At 45.6% G+C, this 20,231-nt stretch overlaps 3 protein-coding genes and 1 long non-coding RNA gene across 10 annotated transcripts; 3 read left to right on the forward strand and 1 right to left on the reverse strand.

Moving 5' to 3' along the window:
- The first annotated feature begins 755 nt into the window (after positions 1-755).
- Positions 756-8,742, forward strand: wdr33 (WD repeat domain 33). The gene is made up of 21 exons (XM_077724753.1): positions 756-973; positions 1,935-2,158; positions 2,225-2,293; positions 2,523-2,627; positions 2,708-2,803; positions 2,895-3,046; positions 4,182-4,279; positions 4,693-4,819; positions 4,962-5,116; positions 5,461-5,539; positions 5,612-5,722; positions 5,802-5,896; positions 5,984-6,070; positions 6,141-6,277; positions 6,375-6,530; positions 6,605-7,108; positions 7,172-7,229; positions 7,412-7,712; positions 7,783-7,931; positions 8,013-8,192; positions 8,306-8,742. Exons 2-21 carry the CDS (start codon positions 1,955-1,957, stop codon positions 8,431-8,433), a joined length of 2,991 nt encoding a protein of 996 aa, XP_077580879.1. The 5' UTR covers positions 756-973; positions 1,935-1,954; the 3' UTR covers positions 8,434-8,742.
- LOC144201924 (uncharacterized) lies at positions 3,483-3,882 on the forward strand. Its single transcript, XR_013327424.1, has 2 exons — positions 3,483-3,727; positions 3,803-3,882. It is a non-coding gene; the product is annotated as an uncharacterized LOC144201924 (long non-coding RNA).
- sft2d3 (SFT2 domain containing 3) lies at positions 8,740-10,013 on the reverse strand. The gene has a single exon (XM_077724766.1). It carries the CDS (start codon positions 9,857-9,859, stop codon positions 9,182-9,184), a length of 678 nt encoding a protein of 225 aa, XP_077580892.1. The 5' UTR covers positions 9,860-10,013; the 3' UTR covers positions 8,740-9,181.
- Positions 9,165-14,631, forward strand: pex5lb (peroxisomal biogenesis factor 5-like b). Of its 7 annotated transcripts, XM_077724757.1 has the most exons (13): positions 9,167-10,011; positions 10,309-10,398; positions 10,482-10,587; positions 11,328-11,427; positions 11,635-11,731; positions 12,064-12,241; positions 12,354-12,476; positions 12,562-12,711; positions 12,772-12,842; positions 12,906-13,085; positions 13,162-13,327; positions 13,715-13,872; positions 13,939-14,631. In XM_077724757.1, exons 3-13 carry the CDS (start codon positions 10,573-10,575, stop codon positions 14,138-14,140), a joined length of 1,440 nt encoding a protein of 479 aa, XP_077580883.1. In that variant the 5' UTR covers positions 9,167-10,011; positions 10,309-10,398; positions 10,482-10,572; the 3' UTR covers positions 14,141-14,631. The 7 variants fall into 7 exon arrangements, with proteins under 7 accessions (XP_077580885.1, XP_077580883.1, XP_077580880.1 ...); XM_077724759.1 differs by having other exon boundaries at positions 9,165-10,011; positions 10,309-10,587; positions 12,568-12,711; XM_077724754.1 differs by having other exon boundaries at positions 10,347-10,587.
- Positions 14,632-20,231: the final 5,600 nt, after the last annotated feature.

The raw sequence follows: 20,231 nt of genomic DNA on the forward strand, positions 1-20,231 counted from the left end.
ATATTTTGCCCTATATTCAGATTAATGTATTAAAATGAATGGATGGATTTGATGGAAGAATGAATTATGTATATATTACCAACATATCTTGCAAGTTTGATAATATTCCCTTTATTAAGTTTTGTGTTATTTTTAACATCAGAAACAGTCATGTAAGCCGACATGAAACCAAACAGCTAACCTCTACTTGTCATCCACTGACAATTACCGTATCGTAAAAAAAGGAATACTTTTTTATCCAGTTGGTTATATTTCCCTCCTCAAACCTTTATTCATGCTTACATTTTAAACATGCATCTACTTTGTAAACTGAACAGGTTTTATTCAGATCTGAACAGTGCAGAACATTCATTCATTCATTTTCTGAACTGGTCATCCTCACAAGGGTCGCGGGAGTGCTGGAGCAAATCCCCACTAACTACGGGCACCAGGCCGGGGGACCCTGAGTTGTGACCAGCCAATTGTAGGGCACGGAGATGAACAATCATTCATGCTCACACACATGCCTTGGGAGTATTTATATATCTCAACCAGCCTACCCTGCATGTTTTTGAAAAGTGGGAGTACCCAGAGAAAACCCATGCAAGCTCAGGCAACACATTGAGGATCGACCCAGGACCGAACCACAATTGTGAAGCCAACGTGCTAAAGAGTTATCTAAAATTATGATTACAGTATAAAACATCCCAAACTACAGACATTTATAGACAGGGGAAAACAAGACATACGTCACACGTGCTTAAGCTTCTCGTACCGTGAGACGTTTACGTCACAACAACGGGGCGGGGCGTACACGGGGACGCTGTGACGTCATGCCCCATGTTTTCGCCGCAGCCGCTCGTGTTAGCTGCTGGCTAAAGCGGCATTAAGTGGACACGCACGAGTGGAATTCCAGGGATTGGTCGCGAGAGAGGACCAAGCTCCCGGCGTACGCTCGCTCCTAGCGAGCTCACTTTTACCCGGGAGACTTCAGGTGAGTGGCGGCGCTCAAACTAGGCGCCGAGAAGCGCCGGAAGTAGTAGCGGCTAGGCCGCCATTAGCCTCGCAGCTAACAAACAACACGAAGAAACAATCATTTACGTGCATTCTAGCGACACACGAGCACAGTACTAAACACTTGTACCGCATTGTTTCATCGCCGGTGGAAAGCTTTCCCTTGTGTCCGCTCTTTCGGCTTGTTTTGCTCAATTAACTCCTCGTGCTAGTTGGGCTAGTTTTCTGCGAGCTAGCCGCTGCCGCAGCGCAATGTTCGCATTCAGGCTCACTGGCAACCTTTGTCACGAAATAACACATTAGAACAGCAACAGTTGTAAGAATAAAATCAGCCAATTTAGCATTCAAACTGGAGATGGTGCAAATAAAAGCAGTTAAAATATCATTAATTTCAGAGGCAACAATTGTAATCTATTATAACACAATAATCCAAAGTTTCGTTCAGACAACACACTAATCAACTTAAATCATCAACATGTTATAAATGTTACACTACGATAGCAAATAACATCCCTGTAATTAAAACATTCGTCCTACGTTTTAGCATGTTACTGTCAGTGTGTTGGGGATTTAAAAAAATGACATTAAGTGGATAAAACTTTAAATCCGTTCAAGGGCTGTAGTTAAGAGGCTGGCACTTATTAGTCGCTGGAAGACCTCTGTAAAATGTTTTTAATTATAAAAAAAACAGTCTCACTGTCTATTTGTCCTTAAGTTTGTCTTAAAAACAGCAAATTTCCTTTCAAGATGGCAACATCATTTTCTATCAGCATGTCACTCATTTGCGGCGTACTGGCGATAAACTCATTTCATTTTCCAGGCGAAAAAAAAACAAAGTAGCCTCATACTTAAAGGCCTAACATTGTCAATAACGCGGACAAATGTAACATATGATGAGCCCAGTGAATTCATGTTTATTTATTGGCTGGATCTGGGCACAGGTGCGCTTTTGGGTGCGGCCATGGCGACGGACGTGAGCTCGCCGCAGCGCTTCTTCCACATGCCGCGCTTCCAGCACCAGGCGCCGCGGCAGGTGTTCTACAAGCGGCCCGACTTTGCTCAGCAGCAGGCCATGCAGCAGCTCACCTTTGACGGCAAGCGCATGCGCAAGGCCGTCAACCGCAAGACCATCGATTACAACCCGTCCGTCATCAGATACCTGCAGGTATGATCCCATCCCAGCTAGCCAGCGCCCGCTCCCAGTGGTCGACCATTGTCTTTTTGCCGACAGAATCGTCAGTGGCAACGGGATCATCGCGACCTCCGAGCCATCCAGCCCAACGCTGGTTGCTATAATGACGTAGGTGGTCTTTTCCTAATCTTCTCTGAGTGTTGCTAAGAGCTAGATTAGATTTTTTCCTCCATCTGGTCCAATTCCATTCTTGACTTTTTCTATCTAATTCAATATTGATTCAAATTCCCTAAAATATGAATGAGCGTTGTTGTTATTTTTATTTCTTCGCCTAAAAAAGACATCTCTTATTATTGAAATATCAGTAGAGATTAAACCTGTCTGTTTCTATTCCTAGTTGGTTCCCCCTATCGGAATGCTGAACAATCCCATGAACGCCGTCACCACCAAGTTTGTGCGCACATCCACTAACAAAGTCAAATGTCCCGTCTTTGTCATCCGGGTGAGTTTGTAATCCGCCCCCACCCCCCTTCCCAACTACATACCATGGCCTCAATGCTGATGACTACTGTGTGCACGCAGTGGACTCCTGAGGGTCGTCGGCTGGTGACGGGAGCCTCAAGCGGCGAGTTTACCTTGTGGAATGGGCTGACCTTCAACTTTGAGACCATTTTACAGGTAAACATGTTTGTCTTGCTTTCCCAAGAGAGGCAAAATGACACCACAAGAATATGAATGTGACTAACTCTCTTGTGTTTTATTACCTCAGGCGCACGACAGTCCAGTCCGCGCCATGACATGGTCTCACAATGACATGTGGATGTTGACGGCGGACCACGGCGGCTACGTCAAGTACTGGCAGTCCAACATGAACAACGTCAAGATGTTCCAGGCGCACAAGGAGGCCGTGAGAGAAGCCAGGTTTACACCCCATCTGCACTTTTACCTAGTCCAGCCTCGCCCGGGTCCCCTCTCTTGTCTTTCTCTTGTGGATGGATGTGCTAATAAAATGGGGTTAATAAAGGTCAGACCGCCACTCTGGCAGGGATCAATAAAGTTGAACGCACTTGACACTGCTTGTTTATGTCACCACCCGGGCGTCCGCTAAGCCTAAAGTGCAGGCCTAGCTTAGCGCGGGTGCAGTCATGTGACAGGAAATTAAAGAGGTCTCCAGTGTCCTATGGCGGGCACAAAGGAACCTTATTTTGAACCTCCATTCAAAATTTAATGCTGGTGACACGAGGCATCGTCAACTTACCATCCCGCGGGCCTGTTTTCAACCTTAATCCTGAAGCACGCTTTCCAACCTTGAACACCAATATTGCCTAGCGTGCAAATTTGAGTTTAATAGGCGAATCCCTTATCAAGTTATTACTAAATTCTCTTTTTAAACTCAGTGGCCTTTATGTTTATCAGTCCAAAATTGAATCACCTCTTCTGTTTCATATTTTAAACAGACCCTGCACGTTTGATCAGCTTACATTATCTTGAACAGAAACAGACGGTTGCTGTAGGTCTTACCTGGTGGAGGACGTTATTACAAATTCATCATCGGAGGATCATAGAACAGGCAGATTAACTCTTGAGAGGCTGAAATTTCAGGTTTGCCTCAAAACCATTCAAGATCCAAACCTAAGCCTTCACCAAGTCCTAACACTTAAGCTGTGTTACCTTTAGATTTGATTCCAGTTGATAATCCAGAACTGGATTTGGGCTAGATTTGAACTCTATCCATAGCACAGGGCTATATTTTGACTCATAAGAGAGATCTGAATCCCAACTTGCACTTGGAGCTTTTCCAAGGTAGGTCCAACTATGTTGAAATGACGCAAAAAAAAATTCTACATGTTAATCTGCTGTGAAGCCACACTTGAAAGTGGAAAATGAATGAATGGGATTGTAATTTGAAAAAAAATAATAAGGAAAATACAGAGTTTAGATTCTAGAACTAAAAAGGCCGAGAAAAATGTGGAGTGGTTGTCCTGCGCTGGGCTGGACCGCACCAATTTATGGACCGTCTATCGCCTTGACGTGTCACTTCCTGTCTGTTTTCTAGTTTCTCGCCCACCGATAGTAAATTCGCCACCTGCTCTGATGACGGCACCGTCCGGATTTGGGACTTCCAGCGCTGCCATGAGGAGCGCATCCTTCGAGGTAGGAGACGATTGATTTAAAATTGATTTTCACAATCCAATCCGTTTTTGAATAACTACATTCCAAGTATTTCAAATGTATTTTTATTCATATTTTGCATCTGTCAGGAAAAAAAGGCAAAATGTTTATTGTTGTTTTTCCACTTGACAATTTATCAAATTAAGAAAATTAGTTTTTTAGAGTTGACCCTCTAAAATAAACATTTGTTTTCTTCTGTTTCCTATTGGAAATACATTCTTCATGATTAATGACAATCCTCTTCATTTTTCAGTTATCTTGAACAGAATCATGAACACATAACTGAATAATATGTAACCTCTGGCCTCTAAAGTTCACTTGAAGTGGTCATGAAATGTTACTAAAAGGAAATAACTGATCATAACGTAGAGTTAAGTTTCCTTATGGTGTTACAGGTCACGGGGCCGACGTAAAGTGCGTGGACTGGCACCCGTCAAAAGGACTGGTGGTGTCCGGCAGCAAAGACAGTCAGCAGCCTATCAAATTCTGGGACCCAAAGTCGGGACAGAGCCTGGCAACCCTGTAAGTAAAACCTGGCGGGCACAGAAAAATGACACCCCAAGTATACTTTTGTTTAGCCCATACTATCGATTGATTATATTTGGCAGTGCTGTTTTTGGCAACGGCTTGAAATGACGTTTGTCGTGCGTGTGCCTTCCCTCAGACACGCCCACAAGAACACGGTGATGGAGGTGAAGTGGAATTCCAACGGCAATTGGCTGCTGACGGCGTCGCGAGATCATCTCTGCAAACTCTTCGACATCCGTAACATGAAGGAGGAGCTGCAGGTCTTCCGGGGGCACAAGAAAGAAGCCACAGGTCTGTCTAACCGAAAGCGCATTTACAACAGATTCAAACTTTTTTCTTCTCCAATTTTAGTCATACTAAAACAGACCCTTATTCTCTAAAACACTGTTGTCAAACTCAACATTTGTGTGGCTCGTGTCCTCTTCATGTTTTTTTACTAAAATAACTAATTAATTTACATTAAAACTAAATAAAATATCATTTTAGGCGCTGTGACCTTTTTGTTTTTAATTGAAAATGTAAATGAAAAAACATCAATTTGACTGTTGTAATTGGTTTGGAAGACCTCCAAAAACGCTTTAAAAAAAAAAAAGACAAATCTAAGACGCTTTTGTGTTTTTTTTTGTTGATTTCAGCCGTGGCCTGGCACCCTATTCACGAAGGCCTGTTTGCCAGCGGAGGTTCCGATGGATCTCTGCTCTTCTGGAATGCCGGGTAGGAAAGACACCTGGGGAGCCTCGTCTCTCGTTCATCGGTAAAATCTAAATGCGTGCGCACCCTCGTCAGTGTGGAGAAGGAAGTGGGTGGCATGGAGATGGCTCACGAGGGCATGATCTGGAGCTTGGCCTGGCACCCCCTCGGCCACATCCTCTGCTCGGGCTCCAACGACCACACCAGGTAATGGCTCGCTCGTCGCGGTGGTCCGACCCGCTACCGACGTATATGTGTAACACCGTGATCTGTTGTATTTCCCCAGCAAATTCTGGACAAGGAATCGTCCCGGAGACAAAATGAGGGACCGCTACAACCTGAACCTTCTCCCTGGCATGTCGGAGGACGGCATGGAGTATGGTCAGTCATTTTTACTTCATAAATAAAAGGATTATTGATACACAACCCATAGAGATGTGGTTCTAAAAGCGTATTTCTCTCCGCCAGACGACATGGAGCCCAACAGTATGGCCGCCATCCCCGGAATGGGCATTCCCGAGCAGCTAAAGATGGCCATGGAGCAGGAGCAGACTCGTAAGTCAGAGAAGGCCTTCGGCGTGATAATGGCCTGAATCGTCGTCACCCACCATGGCTTTGCGCGCAGATAAGGAATCGTCCCAGGATGAGATGTCCATCCCGGGTCTGGACTGGGGCATGGACGAGGTGATGGGCAAGGACAACAAGAGGGTCCCCCAGAAGAAAGTCCCCTACGCCAAACCCATCCCGCTTCAATTCCAACAGGTCAGCCTTCATCCTCCTCCCTCCCAAGCGTTAAAACGTCAAAGTTACAGCTCTGGTTCTGTCTTCACCTACTTGGTCTTTGTCCCTTTGGTCACAGGCTTGGACGGAGAATAAAGTTCCCACGATGCCCCCTTCTGGCGAAGGCCACAAAGAGCGCAAGGCCGAGCCCAAAGGGGATATGAAAAAGCGAAATCAGGCTGACTTTGAGCAGGAAATGGCGGCGCTGCAGTACACCAACCCAGGGATGCTGGAGGTGAGTCACTGGGGGGGCCCAGGGGTGGGCTCCGCACATTCTGATTGGCTGTTCATTTCTATCGACAAATGAAGATGGATCGCATGGACCGTATGAACCCCGGCAGTTCCGAAGGCATGCCACCGGGATCGGGCCCCGCCTCGGGCTTCCAGGGCCCCGCGGGGCCGCAGAATTTTCCTCCGCAGCCCAACAACATGGGCCCCCCACCCATGGGACCTTCCTTTATGCCTCCCGGCGCTTCTTCCGGGCACCCTCAGGGCATGATGGGTCCCCCCGACATGCAGAGACACCCCGGCTCCTCCAGGAACTTGGGACAGGGACCTCCCAACATGGGGCCCGGTCCCAGAGGAATGCCGGCTCAGCACGCGGGGATGATGGGGCCTCCGCCGAGAGGAATGGGGCCCCGGGACCTACAAGGGCCGCCTCCCCAGGGGGGCATGATGGCGCCTCAAGGAAATATGATGGGACCACAGGGGGGAATGATGGGCATGCCGCCCAGGACGCATAACAATTTTGGAATGGGGGGGATGCACGGGCCTCCGGGTAACATGCAGGGGCCCCCATTCATGCAGCACCAGGTGAGTGTCGTCACGTGTGCCCACTCCACGTCACCTTTCTGACTTGTCTTTTGATCCTTGCAGGCACAGAACCCTGGGGCCCCCATACACAGCAGGGGTCAGCAGGGACCCAACAGCAAAGGTGAGCCCAGATGGGGGATTTGGTGATTTTTGGGGGGTGTAAGTTCCCTGGTCTGCTGTCAAAATGGATTAGAAGTCAAGTTCCGTCAATGGCAGCCAATTTGTTTGGGAAATTGGGAAAAAATGAAGGGTGAACAAAATCTGAGTTTTCATTTTCTAACATTTTGTCTGGTTCTCCCTCAGATGCCCGGGGGCCAGCCCCCAATCACCATATAGGACCTCTAGACCACCAGGGCGCGGGGGCGCACGAGCACTACTGGGGGGACAACCAGCACGCAACGCAGGACTTTGACACGAGTCAGGACTTCCATGGACGAGGGGACGAGCCCTGGAGACCGGGACACGCCTTCCCGGGTGGGGCGGGACCCCGGGTAGGGGCGGGTCCACGAGGAGGCGGGGCGCCGCCGGCAGCGGTGCCCGGCTGGGGGTCCGAGGACAGACCTCTCCGAGACGTGGGAGAGTTCAGAGTACGACGAGACGATAGGTGAGTTATTTTATTTATCTTTTTCTTCTCGGATTTGAACCGGACCCTGACTGCTCCCTCGCCGCCTCAGGTTCCGAGGGGGTCCCGGCCGGCCCGGCAATCGGGGCTACCCCGAAGACTACGTGGGCCAGGAGGAGGGTTTCGACACCCCAGAGGACCTAAGGGCCTGGGATGCCGGGGCCAGGAGCCGGCCGCGAGGCGGAGGACCCCCCAGAGGAGGTACGCTCACATCGAGATGGGGGGGTTAGGGGGTCTAGACTGATGCTGACGCGTACCGCATGCCGCGTCACAATTGCTCAGGTCCCGACGTCTACCGTGACGAGTCCTCTTACCACGACGGGACGTCCTCGGCCGGCCGCGAGCGCTCACTGTCTCTGCAAGGGATGGACATGGCGTCCCTACCGCCACGGAAAAGACCTTGGCAGGACGGCCCGGGGATCGCCGAGCTCCGAGAACGAGACGGAGCGGTCGTCGAAGCGGGTCAGTTTCAACATCCAGTTCATTTTGACTGGGAGGGGACCAAAACAACCAGTCCTCCCAGTTTACATTTAACATGTCATTTGTCAATTCTGACCTATTCGCTTTGCCCGCAGTTCGACCTCCTCATCGGGACGACGGTTACGGACCACCAGTACGTGGCGCGCGTAGCAGTTGGCCCGGCCACAGAAGAGGAGGGCCACCCATGCGGGGCGTGCCGAGGGGTGGCGGCCGCGGCCGGTAGACGCCTACCTTTGCGCCATCGTCGGCCAGCTGGAAATTCCTCAAGGTTTTTGTTTTTGTAAGAAATTTCTATGTTTTGTCTTTTCACTGACTGGACAATAAAACACAAACTCACATGGAAGACATGAGCCCCTCCTCACCTAGAAGTGACCCTCTCCCTAATCGGAGAGGTTGCTCAATTTGGCGACGTAGTGAATGATAATGATAAGATGGGGATTGCTGTCAATAGTGGCGAATGGGTTATTTTTTTTCCCCTCATGGAGATCAAGTTACACGACCAACCGCCTTCAATAAAATAATCCCAAAATTTGATAGCAAAATATCTTTATTTACAAAGTCAACCACGTAGAAACGTCATTGTGAAGAATGTAGTTTTCCCCAAGAATCTCACTTATTTTTTTCCAACCCCATCTAGATTTTCATCAAGGAAATCATTACATTTGGTAATTATTTGGTCCTAAAATTCATGTTTACAAAACAAATCAAAGTACAATAAAAACAAAAGGGTACAGAGCGAGTGCTCGATTTACAAACATGTTTTGAGAGAAAAACAAAGCCACAAACTTAATTTTACGGAGATTTTCTGCTGATGTTAGGTGGATTCCATTCAGTGATTCTTTGGGTTGCTGCAAGAGAGAGCCCACACGTCTAGTTTTGAGAAATACTTCAAAGTGACGAGTTTTGCCTTCTTCCTTCATAAAATTCTTTTCAGTCCACGTCAGAAGGCACTTGAAAAGTTCCAGTCGGGGTCAGATGGAGGCGCCCCTTCCTGCTACGGTCCTTTTGATGGCGGACGCTACCATGCTCGCTACGAAGCGGATCCCGGCGGTCCCCCCGGGCAGCTGTGACAGCACGAAGCCGACGATGGTGGCCACTTGTGCGGCCGCCCCGAGTGCCGTCAACACTGTGCTGTGCAGGCTCAGGGCGGCGTACAAGGTCCCTCCCAGGGCGCACAGGTAGGCGGCGGCCCCGGGCGAGCCGGGCAGGCCGGCGACCAGCTTGCTCGGTCCGCGCAAAACCGCCGCGGCCCCGATGGCGAAAGCCGAGCCCAGTGACCAGAGCAGGGCGAACTTTCGGGCGTAGAGCAGAAGCAACGGCGCGTACAGGGCGGCCAAGCCGAAGCACAGCGCCGACATGGTGGCGAGCATTCCGGCGATGGCAAGCCGCTGGCGGCGACTAACCCCCGGCAGGCATGGGTCCGGCTCAGCCGACCACGGCCAACTTCCCCCGGAGCTCGAACTCGCAGCCGCAGACGACGACGAGGACCCGCCGCCGGACCATGGGCTGGACCAGCGTCCGAACCAACTGCCGGGGACCTTCTCCGGGTCGCCTATCTCCACCACTGTACTGGAGCTGGACTGGGAGGCAGTGGCGCCGCCTCTGGACTGGGACAAATACTCTTGAAGCTGCCGGTTCAACTCCGCCATGACGACGTTCCGAGTCCTCGGGATAACATGCAAACAATAACAAGAACTTGATTTCCGCTTTTTGTTTTTCTTCGTAGAATCTGCTTTGTTGCTCGTCAGCTCTGTAGCGACCCTGAGAGGACAACTACAACACGACAGGACCAGCAATTCAAGTAAGACCCCAAATCTGTCAAAATACTTTCTTTGGTTGCTATGGCCGGTTAATCTGGCTAAATTAATTCATCTGGATTTACGCTTATTTTAGTGAGAGCAGTTGAAAACCATTGTATTATTGCAAATCTGAGATAAATCTTTGTATTGCACATCTGAAAAAGTCCCTTTAACTTTAATTTTTATGTGCACAAAATATGCTTTCATATTGTGATGTTTACAGTGAATTTGAAAGAAAACTCAAAACACATTGAAGCACTAATCAACCTTTGTATGAAAATGGACTTGAATTAATTAAGGTGAACGGATTCATTGAGTGTGACGTAACATCACTGAGCCTGACAGTGAAGGTCCGTAGGGGCGCGGCCTGATGACATCAGAACTTTTCGGTTTGCTCCTGCCGCGTGCTTTGCCGTGACGGGCAACGAAGAGCTCGCGGCTTCAGAATACGGACGTAATCATCATCGTTCAGGTTGGACCGGACCCGGACACTTCAGGAACTAGTGAGCTAGCTCCCCGTGGACGTTTGTGGTGACCGGCTGACCGGAACCAGGCGGGGAAGCATGTACCAAGTACAGGTGAGTGCCGTCGCCGCCGTCATTGTTGTGGTAGCGTCTTCATTCACGCGAATTCGTGCTAATGCTATCTGACGTCATCAGAAAGCGATTCTAACGGCCCGTTTAAAACGGTATATTTTGTGATATACATTGACTTTATCTGCCTTCATTTTCATTGCTGACACTGACTTCAATAACATTCTTGGGGCGAAAAAAATAGGATGTTATGGGGGTGGGAGTTGTCGTGAATTAAAACATTATTTGAATAGATTCTATGTTTTAATTTCATAGTTGTTACTCATTGCCACCCATTGATAACATAAATGTCCTATTGATATACACTGAAAATTATTTACAATTACCTAAAACAATCACGTATCCTTCAAAGGGTCATGTTTTTTTGAAATACTAATTGAGTAGGTACTTTTAAAGAAGTGTTTTTTTAATTCATTCAATTCTCCACATCTTCCAATGTCTGATTATTTGTAGGCTATATACTTTTTGTTTTACGTTTGTTTGTATTCATTATTTCATTGGCCGCCATTGACTTTTTTTGGACGTCTGGTGGTGATATCTCATTTAAAATAACCAAATAGTTAACCAAAAGCAAAAAAAAAAAAATGCTTCATGTTTGTACCGGTGGCCGCGTGGGCATATTTATGCTTTCACTTTCATCTACTTTCCAAATTGAATTGATGAGATTGGTGCTAATCCTGCTTCAGCCCATTATGACGATGCATAATTGTCATCTCACCATGCAGATGTCGGCCGAGGAGCCTCAGGAGAGTCGCCCTCTGCTGAGCGCGTCCGTGGACGACTTCCTGTCCGAGAGCGGCGGCGCCCCGCCTGCCCAGTCCTCAGGTGGGTCAGTTGTTTAACGGATCTGCCACTCCTTTTTTTAATGCTCTTTATACAACAGAAACAGAAAGACGTAGATTTGAACTCTCTCATTGTCCAGTGAGGCGGATGAGAAACAATGTCATCGACTCTCGCTCCAGTGGCCACTTTTAATCCCCAAACGATTCCGCCCGGTCGCATCCTGATCCCTTGATTGTCTGTCTCCTCCAGTTTTGGCGGAGCTGTCGCCACGCGACACGTGGGAGGAGTCGAATGTGGACGATGAGGACGGGGCCACTTTCGATACGCCGCCTTCGTCGCCGCTGGGGTGAGGAAATGGCCGTCGACCGCAAGCACGGACAACGCAAAACATGTAAAGCAAAAACAAATTCTGCTCCAGTTCACGGTTATTTGTTGATTTCAAAGATTTTGGCGCCATTTACAACCATGGACTGGCACTTATTAGTCACAAATGGCCAAAAAATATTTCTCCAAAATGTTTTTTGCTGGTTCATTGCTAGTGAAAATAAGGGTGAATCATATTGCATGTGGTGATGGGCATCTGTCATCTATCATTGGCTCGTCATAAACTGGGAAGGAAATTCACTTGTCCACACTGACTGTAAACTTCAACACCCCCTGTCTCACCATCTGGCTCAGGTACGCTGCCATGACGTGCGACAGCTTGGCGCGACCCGACGAGGCGGTTGGGGATGACTTGGACTTGGACTCAGGCTCGCCCGATGGGCTCGGCGAGTCGGCGTCAGGAGAGTTGGACCCGGGGATTCCGAGCGAATCCCTGGAGGATGAGTTCGTCAAAGCCAAGGCGGTTGTGGAGGTACGCGCTTTTCTCCATTGACGGCGTCCATGTATTGTGTGTGTTTTTGTAATCTATGGTTATGTCAATATTTCCCGGTCCTCAAGCTTATGTCAATCATTCTTACAATCAGTCAGACACGCAGTTTTGGGACAAAATGCAAGCCGAGTGGGAGGAGCTTGCTCGCAGAAAGTGGCTGGAAGTGGAAGAAGAGGGGGACAGACTGACCCCGCCCACTAAGTCACCTGCAAGGACGGTAAAAGAAGCCTGATGACACGCTGCATGTTCATAATATGAACATATGTTGAATATTTTGCCCATTTGTTTGTCTGTTTTGCCAGTTGCAGGATTTCCCGTTCAGCAGCGACAATCCATTCACGGAGCGCGGCGGCGCCTTCGCCGAAGCTCAGGAGAAAGTGGCGGGGGGCCACCTGAACGAAGCCGTGCTGCTGCTGGAGGCGGCCATCTTGCAGGATCCGCGGGATTCGGAGGTGAGCGATCGCCCGCCTCACGTTGGTTTCACGCTGACGTCCTATGGGTCACCCGGCCAGGCTTGGCAGCTACTGGGGACGACGCAAGCAGAGAACGAGAACGAACGCGCCGCTGTGGCGTCGCTGCAGAGGTGGGTGCACGTTCCCTAGCGGCGCCCCTTTTCTGTTTGTTGACGACGGCGACCTGTCCCCAGGTGCCTGGAGCTGCGCCCCGACAACCTTCAGGCGCTGATGGCCCTGGCGGTCAGCTGGACCAACGGCGGTCTGCGGCGGCACGCCTGCGACGCCCTCTATGCCTGGATGGCTCACAACCCTCATTACAAACAGCTCCTCAGACCGGTTGCTGCGGCGCCCCCCGACAACACTGGCGAAAGGTAGCCAGCCGTTCATCCAATGCACAATGTCCAAATGCATATGCATATGGATTTTGAGTGTGTCTGTTGTGTTTAGTTTGTGTGTTCAGGAATTGTTGCAGTTGTATCAGGATGCGGCGTCCCTCCACCAGGACCGCGTGGACCCCCAACTGCAGACCGGACTCGGGGTTCTCTTCAACTTGGCGGGAGACTTCCAGGCGGCGGAGCGAGCCTTTAGCGCCGCACTGTCCGTCACCCCCGAGGTAGGCCGTGAAAATGTACATGTCAGATATTCTCCCACCAAGCAAAAAAAATTACTTTTTCAAACATATAAAAAAAGGCTAAGAACACTATACATTAGTATCTAGCCAGTCTTTGGGGACATTTACAGTGATTCGCTAATGCAGGAAAACCTCTAGAACAGAGTTGATTTTGGGATTCCCTGTTCCCAAAATTAACAGGAATTGAATCTTTCAATACCCCCCGAAATAAGCAAGAAGTGGCCCAGAAATCAACAAGAATTAACCCAGAAATGCACCCAAATCAATCGAAAACAAGCGCCTGGCCTGAACAAGCCCCGAAATGAACTCATTAGCAGCCATTACTGGTACGCCATGCAGAAGCTGAGACCAGTCCCACTTGGCTTTTAGGACTACCTCCTCTGGAACCGACTGGGCGCCACCCTGGCCAACGGGCAGCGCAGTTCGGAGGCGGTCCTAGCTTACGCCAGAGCGCTGCGGCTGCGGCCGGGATTCGTACGATGCCGCTACAACCTGGGAGTCAGCTTCCTGCAGCTGGGAGAGCACAGGTACGCCCAGTCGGGTCGGGTGGCGCCCCCTCCCGTGACCGTGACGGTGGCGTGCTGACTCCCCAGGGAAGCCGTGAGCCACTTCCTGATGGCCCTGAAGCAGCAGCGGCGCAGCGATGGCGGCGCCCAAGACGACCGCGTGTCGGCCGGCGTCTGGGCCGCCTTGCGCGTGGCGCTGGCCGACATGGAGGCGCCCCGACTGCTCCGTGCCGCCCACGACCGAGACTTGGACGGACTGGCGGCCGCCTTCGACGTGGCCGATGCTTGACGAAAAAAGGAAATTTTTGTTCCTGCCACCAACAATCCTCAACCGGTATTTCCCAGTGTCGCCTCCTTCTGGCGAGGGAGAGAAGTTCACGCCTATGTGGATTACGACCAATGGGTAGTAGCAAGCCCGATGACTGGTAATTTATGTTCAGGTCACCCAAATGAGTAGGAAGTGACTCAGAAATGTCCCAGATTTGACAGGAAGTGAGTGACCCAAAGACTAGTCATGGACTAAGATGTACTGCAAAATCTAGAGAAAGTGACCAAGAATCAACAGGAAGTCGCCCCAAATCGACAGGAAGTGTCCCATTTATTTATTTATTTCCAAAAAGCTATGCAATTTGTCCAGAAAGAGCTTTTTCGAGTTGTTTCTACTAGCAAGGTGAGCCAATTTTAGTCCCACACGTGCTCCTTCCTGGTGGGAAATTGTACAGCAATTATCACAGACCATCTTTTTCTCTTTTCACCTATTAAAAGATATTATAGATAATACAGAGCATCACATTCATTCTTTAGTAAACACTATTAATTCTAATGCCGGGACCCCCCCCCCCCCTATACACCCTATATTTATTTCCAATTTTCACAGGCTTTTGGCATTTTTTAGATGTTTATTTCAGTGTTTCTTTGCCTTATTGATTGTTTAATATTTTCTTTTTTTGGGATTGACACTTCACTTTTTTTTTTTAGTTTTGTGCTATATTTAAAAGATTTCATCCCCACTATTTGAAGTGTTAACTTCAATGATTTTTTCCATGATTTTGCACTTTGTCACATTTTTTTCTATTATCCACATCTGTTTTTTTAAAAATGTTTTTGTATTATTGATGACTTTTTCCATAGGGTTCATCAGTTTTTTTTTGTGCATTTATTTTGAAATTTACCATTTTTGACCATCAATACCAAATTTAAGTCGGATCAAGCCGAGGATGATGACATGGCGGTGATGCAACAAAAGGGGTGTGGCACTTCGCCAGAATATTTCATCATCTGGGGGGGGGGCTACGCCTCCCTTATCTGCACCCCTGTATAAATGTGTGTGTATGTGTGTGTGTGTCGACGTGGGCAGATAAAAGGGCAGACTGCGAGGAACACCAGATGGAAGTTTGGATGACGACACCATGAAGGCCATCACCGTGAAAATGACGACCTTGCTGTTGACCATGCTGACCGCCGTTGGGGGAACTCTGCCGCTTCGGGATGAAGACGCCGACCAGGTAGGGCCCCTTTCAAAACATTTACCTCGTCCAATCCATTTGGATCTATGGCGCCATCATTAATGCTAAAAGCGATTACAGGGAGGAGGGGCTCATTTATTTTCAGTTTATGAATAGGAATTCAATATTCTCTCTTTTTAAATGTTAGGTTTTTAATTCATTTCAATTCAGAATAGCAGAATGTTTGTGCAATAGGCTCCAGCACCCTTTTTAGGATTAGGGTTTGTTAGTAATGTAATATTTTTTTGTATGTACTTACATATGAACCCATATCTATTTTATACACCTTTTATAAGACCTTTTCTCAACAAGACAGAGATCACAAATGATTGACATTCTTTTTGCAAAATTTATTTTCTTCTGAGGGGGTGGGGGGGTGTGGGGGGTGGCAAGTGACCTTTAACCCTGTTCTGTTTCTTCCAGAACTTGTTGACACGGCGGGGATCTTTGCCTTTACCTCGGATGTCTTGGCTCATGTTTCAAAAAAATGCTGGCGCTGATGGCGGATCTGGCAAAAGCCCCAAGGTGCCTGCCCCTAAAGCCTAAAGCCCATGATGTCATGATAGTGATGCTATTTGTTTCTTTAGGGGCTCCCAAAACTCCGAGGCTTCCGCCGAAATCCGCAGCGGCTCCCTTCTCCAGGCGTGTCTCAAAGCGACTTGTGCACCCGACGCCCGCCACAGGCCTCGTTCATGGGGCGACTCCAGTGCACGCTGGAAGTGGGCCGTGGCCACCGGGAGGAACTCCACCGCTTTGCTCAGGTAACACCCACGTCAACCCCTTCGACGGCCACGGTGACTCTCCTGACCCCTCATGCTAAGCTAACTTATGCTAAGATAACTTATGCTAAGCTAACTTATGCTAAGTTAACTTATGCTAAGCTAACTTATGCTAACTTATGCTAAGCTAACTTATGCTAACTTATGCTAAGCTAACTTAGCATAAGTTAACATAAGTTAGCTTAGCATAAGTTAGCATAATTTAGCTTAGCACAACTTGGCTAAGATAACTTATGCTGAGCAAACTTATGCTAAGCTAACTAATGCTAACTTATGCTAAGCTAATTTATGCTAACGTATGCTAAGCTAACTTATGCTAACTTATGCTAAGCTAACTTTTGCTAAGCTAACTTATGCTAAGCTAACTTTTGCTAAGCTAACTTATGCTAAGATAACCTATGCTAAGTTATGCTAAGCTAACTTATGCTAATTTATGCTAAGCTATCTTATGCTAACTTATGCGAAGATAATTTATGCTAACTTATGCTAAGTTAACTTATGCTAACTTATGCTAAGCTAACTTATGCTTAGCTAAGTTGTGCAAAGCTAAATTATGCTAACTTATGCTAAGCTAACTTATGTTAACTTATGCTAAGCTAACTTATGGTAACTTATGCTAAGTTAACTTATGCTAAGCTAACTTATGGTAACTTATGCTAAGTTAACTTATGCTCACTTATGCTAAGCTAACTTATGCTAACTTATGCTAAGCTAACTTATGCTGAGCTAACTTATGCTAAGCTAACTTATGCTAATTATGCTAAGATAATTTATGCTAACTTTTGCTAAGATAACTTATGCTAACTTATGCTAAGCTAACTTTTGCGAAGATAAATTATGCTAAGTTTGCTAAGCTAACTCATGCTAAGCTAATTTATACTAACTTATGCTAAGCTAATTTATACTAACTTATGCCAAGCTAACTTATGCTAAGCTAATTTATGCTAACTTATGCTATCTCATGCTAACTTATGCTAAGCTAACTTATACTAACTTATGCTAAGCTAACCTATGCTAACTTATGCTAATCTAACTTATGCTAAACTAACGTATGCTAACTTATGCTAAGCTTACTTATGCTAAGCTAACTAATGCTTACTTATGCTAAGATAACTTATGCTTAGCTAACTTATGCTAAGCTAACTTATGCTAAGCTAACTTATGCTAAGATAACTTATGCTAACTAATGCTAAGATAACTTATGCTAACCTATGCTAAGCTAACTTATGCTAAGCTAATTTATGCTAACCCAACTTATGCCAACTAATGCTAAGCTAATTTATGCTAACTCATGCTAAGCTAACTCATGCTAAGCTAACTTATGCTAAGCTAACTTATGCTAAGCTAACTTATGCTAAGATAATTTATGCTAAGATAACTTATGCTAAGCTAATTTATGCTAACTTATGATAAGCTAACTTATGCTAACTCATGCCAAGCTAACCTATGCTAAGATAACTTATGCTAACTCATGCTGAGCTAACTTATGCTAAGCTAACTTATGCTAAGCTAACTTATGCTAAGCTAACTGATGCTAAGCTAACTTATGCTAAGATAGCTTATGCTAACTTATGCTAAGCTAACTTATGCTAACTCATGCTAAGCTAACCTATGCTAAGCTAACTTATGCTAAGCTAACTTATGCTAAGTTAACTTATGCTAACTTATGCTAAGCTAACTTATGCTTAGCTAAGTTGTGCTAAGCTAATTTATGCTAACTTATGCTAAGCTAATTCATGCTAACTTATGCTAGGCTAACTTTTGCTAAGCTAACTAATGCTAAGCTAACTTTTGCTAAGCTAACTTATGCTAAGCTAATTTATGCTAACTTATGCTAAGCTAACTTATGCTAACTCATGCTAAGATAACCTATGCTAAGATAACTTATGCTAACTCATGCTAAGCTAACTTATGCTAAGCTAACTTATGCTAAGCTAACGTATGCTAACTCATGCTAAGCTAACTTATGCTAAGCTAACTTATGCTAAGCTAACTTATGCTAAGCTAACTTATGCTAACTCATGCTAAGCTAACCTATGGTGAGTTAGCTTAGCATAAGTTAGCTTAGCACAGGTTAGTTTAGCATAAAGCAGCTTAGCATAAATTATCTTAGCATAAATTAGCTTAGCATAAGTTAGCTTAGCATAAGTTAGCTTAGCATAAGTTAGCTTAGCATAAATTCCCTTAGCATAAATTAGCTTAGCATAAATTAGCTTAGCATAAGTTAGCTTAGCATAAGTTAGCTGAGCATAAGTTATGCTAAGCTTACTTATGCTAAACTAACTTATGCTAAGCTAATTTATGCTAAGCTAATTTATGCTAAGCTAATTTATGCTAAGCTAATTTATGCTAAGCTAACTTATGCTAAGCTAACTTATGCTAAGCTAACTTATGCTAAGCTAACTTATGCTAAGCTAACTTATGCTAAGCTAACTTATGCTAAGCTAACTAATGCTAAGCTAACTTATGCCAAGCTAACTTATGCTAAGCTAACTTATGCTAAGCTAACTTATGCTAAGCTAACTTATGCTAAGCTAACTTATGCTAAGCTAACTTATGCTAAACTAATTTATGCTAACTCATGCTAAGCTAACTCATGCTAAGCTAACTCATGCTAAGCTAACTTATACTAAGCTAACTTATGCTAAGCTAACTTATGCTAAGCTAACTCATGCTAAGCTAACTTATACTAAGCTAACTTATGCTAAGCTAACTTATGCTAAGCTAACTTATGCTAAGCTAACTTATGCTAACTCATGCTAAGCTAACCTATGCTAAGCTAACTTATGCTAACTCATGCTAAGCTAACTTATGCTAAGCTAACTTATGCTAAGCTAATTTATGCTAAGCTAACTTATGCTAAGCTAACTTATGCTAAGCTAACTTATGCTAAGCTAACTTATGCTAAGCTAACTTATGCTAAGCTAACTTATGCTAAGCTAACTTATGCTAAGCTAACTTATGCTAAGCTAACTTATGCTAAGCTAACTTATGCTAAGCTAACTAAGTTAAGTTAGCTTAGCATGAGTTAGCTTAGCATGAGTTAGCTTAGCATAAGTTAGCTTAGCATAAGTTAGCTTAGCATAAGTAAGAGTTAGCTAAGTAAGAGTTAGCTTAGCATAAGTTAGCTTAGCATAAGTTAGCTTAGCATAAGTTAGCTTAGCATAAGTTAGCTTAGCATAAGTTAGCTTAGCATAAGTTAGCTTAGCATAAGTTAGCTTAGCATAAGTTAGCTTAGCATAAGTTAGCTTAGCATAAGTTAGCTTAGCATAAGTTAGCTTAGCATAAGTTAGCTTAGCATAAGTTAGCTTAGCATAAGTTAGCTTAGCATAAGTTAGCTTAGCATAAGTTAGCTTAGCATGAGTTAGCTTAGCATGAGTTAGCTTTGCATAAGTTAGCTTAGCATAAGTTAGAGTTAGCTTAGCATAAGTTAGCTTAGCATAAGTTAGAGTTAGCTTAGCATAAGTTAGCTTAGCATAAGTTATCTTAGCATAAATTAGCTTACCATAAATTAGCTTAGCATAAATTAGCTTAGCATAAATTAGCTTAGCATAAGTTAGCACAAGTTAGCTTAGCATAAGTAACCTTAGCATAAGTTAGGATAAGTTAGCTTAGCATAAGTTAGCATAAATGAGCCTAGCATAAGTTAGCATAAGTTAGCTTAGCATAAGTTAGCATAAGTTAGCTTAGCATGAGTTAGCATAAGTTAGCTTAGCATAAGTTATTATAAATTAGCTTCACATAAGTTAGCTTAGCATAAGTTAGCTTAGCATAAGTTAGCTTAGCATAAGTTGGCTTATTATAGGTTAGCATAAGTTAGCTTAGCATTAGTTAGCATAAGTTAGCTTAGCATAAGTTAGCATAAGTTAGCTTGGCATAAGTTAGCATAAGTTAGCTTAGCATAAGTTAGCTTAGCATAAGTTAGCTTAGCATAAGTTAGCTTAGCATAAGTTAGTTTAGCATAAGTTAGCTTAGCATAAGTTAGAATAAGTTAGCCTAGCATAAGTTAGCATAAATTAGCTTAGCATAAGTTAGCTTAGCATAAGTTAGCTTAGCAAAAGTTAGCTTAGCATAAGTTATCTTAGCAAAAGTTAGC

Source organism: Stigmatopora nigra, chromosome 9 (genome assembly GCF_051989575.1).
Source record: "Stigmatopora nigra isolate UIUO_SnigA chromosome 9, RoL_Snig_1.1, whole genome shotgun sequence".
NCBI lineage: Eukaryota > Metazoa > Chordata > Actinopteri > Syngnathiformes > Syngnathidae > Stigmatopora > Stigmatopora nigra.